This window comes from Nannobrachium achirus (assembly GCF_963921795.1).
Source record: "Nannobrachium achirus genome assembly, chromosome: 15".
Taxonomy (NCBI): domain Eukaryota; kingdom Metazoa; phylum Chordata; class Actinopteri; order Myctophiformes; family Myctophidae; genus Nannobrachium; species Nannobrachium achirus.
Window position 1 is genome coordinate 47,646,736 of NC_137822.1, and position 1,326 is coordinate 47,648,061.

Genomic DNA, 1,326 nt, shown 5'->3' on the forward strand with positions numbered 1-1,326 from the left:
ATTGCTCCCTTTGAAATTCAAAGGGGTTTTGAACTGCGGTAATTGATTGAGCCATACAAGTGTCAATAGCTCGTTAGTCAATGAAAGCATCAAAGACTACGGCCTGTTTGATGTCTGTAATGAGAGTGGAGGGGGGATGTGTTTGAATACACACAGACTCGCCTGATTGGCTGAATGGTTTTGAACCAGGCCACCACCCACCACGTGCCCCAAGCCTACAGCCCTGATTGGCTAACCCTTTCTGGTGGCTGGTGGAAATAGAATCTCAATCGTGAGGGGCCAGACCACACTACACCACCACTACTGCCAGGGGGTGGTGTTGTGCGGTCTGGTTTATTAACCAGGCTAGATTTGTTGAGTATGCCACCCGCGACCTGTGGTTGAAATTCAGTGTTGACTCTGAGTTTTGTTTGTGATTTATGGCTATTGTTTGCGAAACGGGCCCCTCTCGCTAACTTTGGAAGCGCATTACGAACGAACGGTATGGACTATCGAAATATCCCTTGAGTATGTTCATTGCATGGGTTCATAGATCATGTGTACCGATTTTTGTGACATTTGAAGAAAATATGTAGGAAAAGGAGCAAACAGTGTGTTTTGGAGAAAATTCAAAATGGCGGAAAATCTATCCTGGCGCAAATGGGCGTGGCCTATATGTGGAGATGCGTCTTGACCCAAGGAATCCAGGGAAAAAAGAATTTTCCAATCTACGGTTCAAGAGTTACAGGGCAAAACGTAAAGTGGGCCGTTAAAGCGCCACCATGAGGCCGAGTGATGTAATTATTTTTCGATTCATTCTTAAAATCATTATGAATCCCCCCTCGAGTTTTGAAACTGTAGCCCTTATGATTTGCGAGAGAAAAATAATTGAATGTGAATTTTTGCATTTTCCCATTATAAGTCAATGGGAAAACCTAAGCGTAGTTTTTTGCCAATTACGTCGCCATGGTAACACGGATCGGAAAGAAAAGTAAAAGCACACCATTCCTGGCCGAGCCGCACGTTTTGATGTATATATTGTGGGGGTGGCGTAAATGGTGCGGCACTATTAAATGCCGAAATTTGGGGAATCGTACGGACAATCTGTCTGGCTGTCTGTCTGACATAAGTATGAGCGAGTACAATGAGTGTTTTGCCATTGCATGGCAGGCACACTTAATAATGACAATATCTAAAGTGTGCTCACCTTTCAGGCGAGCCCACAACTATATCTGAAGATGATTAACAATTACAACCGGTGTAGAGCTACTGTACATGGAAGTCAGACCACTGACAGAGACGTGCAGAGAATGTCAGGTGAGAATAACCTGCAAACAGCAGATATAC

At 44.3% G+C, this 1,326-nt stretch overlaps 1 protein-coding gene across 1 annotated transcript in view; it reads right to left on the bottom strand.

The window, feature by feature from the left end:
• Positions 1 to 1,245: 1,245 nt before the first annotated feature.
• Positions 1,246 to 1,326, bottom strand: part of LOC308299909 (uncharacterized protein) — a gene marked incomplete at its 3' end in the record, with an annotated part of 2,955 nt that continues 2,874 nt past the window's right edge. The window contains exon 3 of the mRNA XM_080743688.1: positions 1,246 to 1,269. Within this exon, the coding sequence (XP_080599814.1) occupies positions 1,246 to 1,269 (24 nt within the window). The remainder of the gene's footprint in view (positions 1,270 to 1,326) is intronic.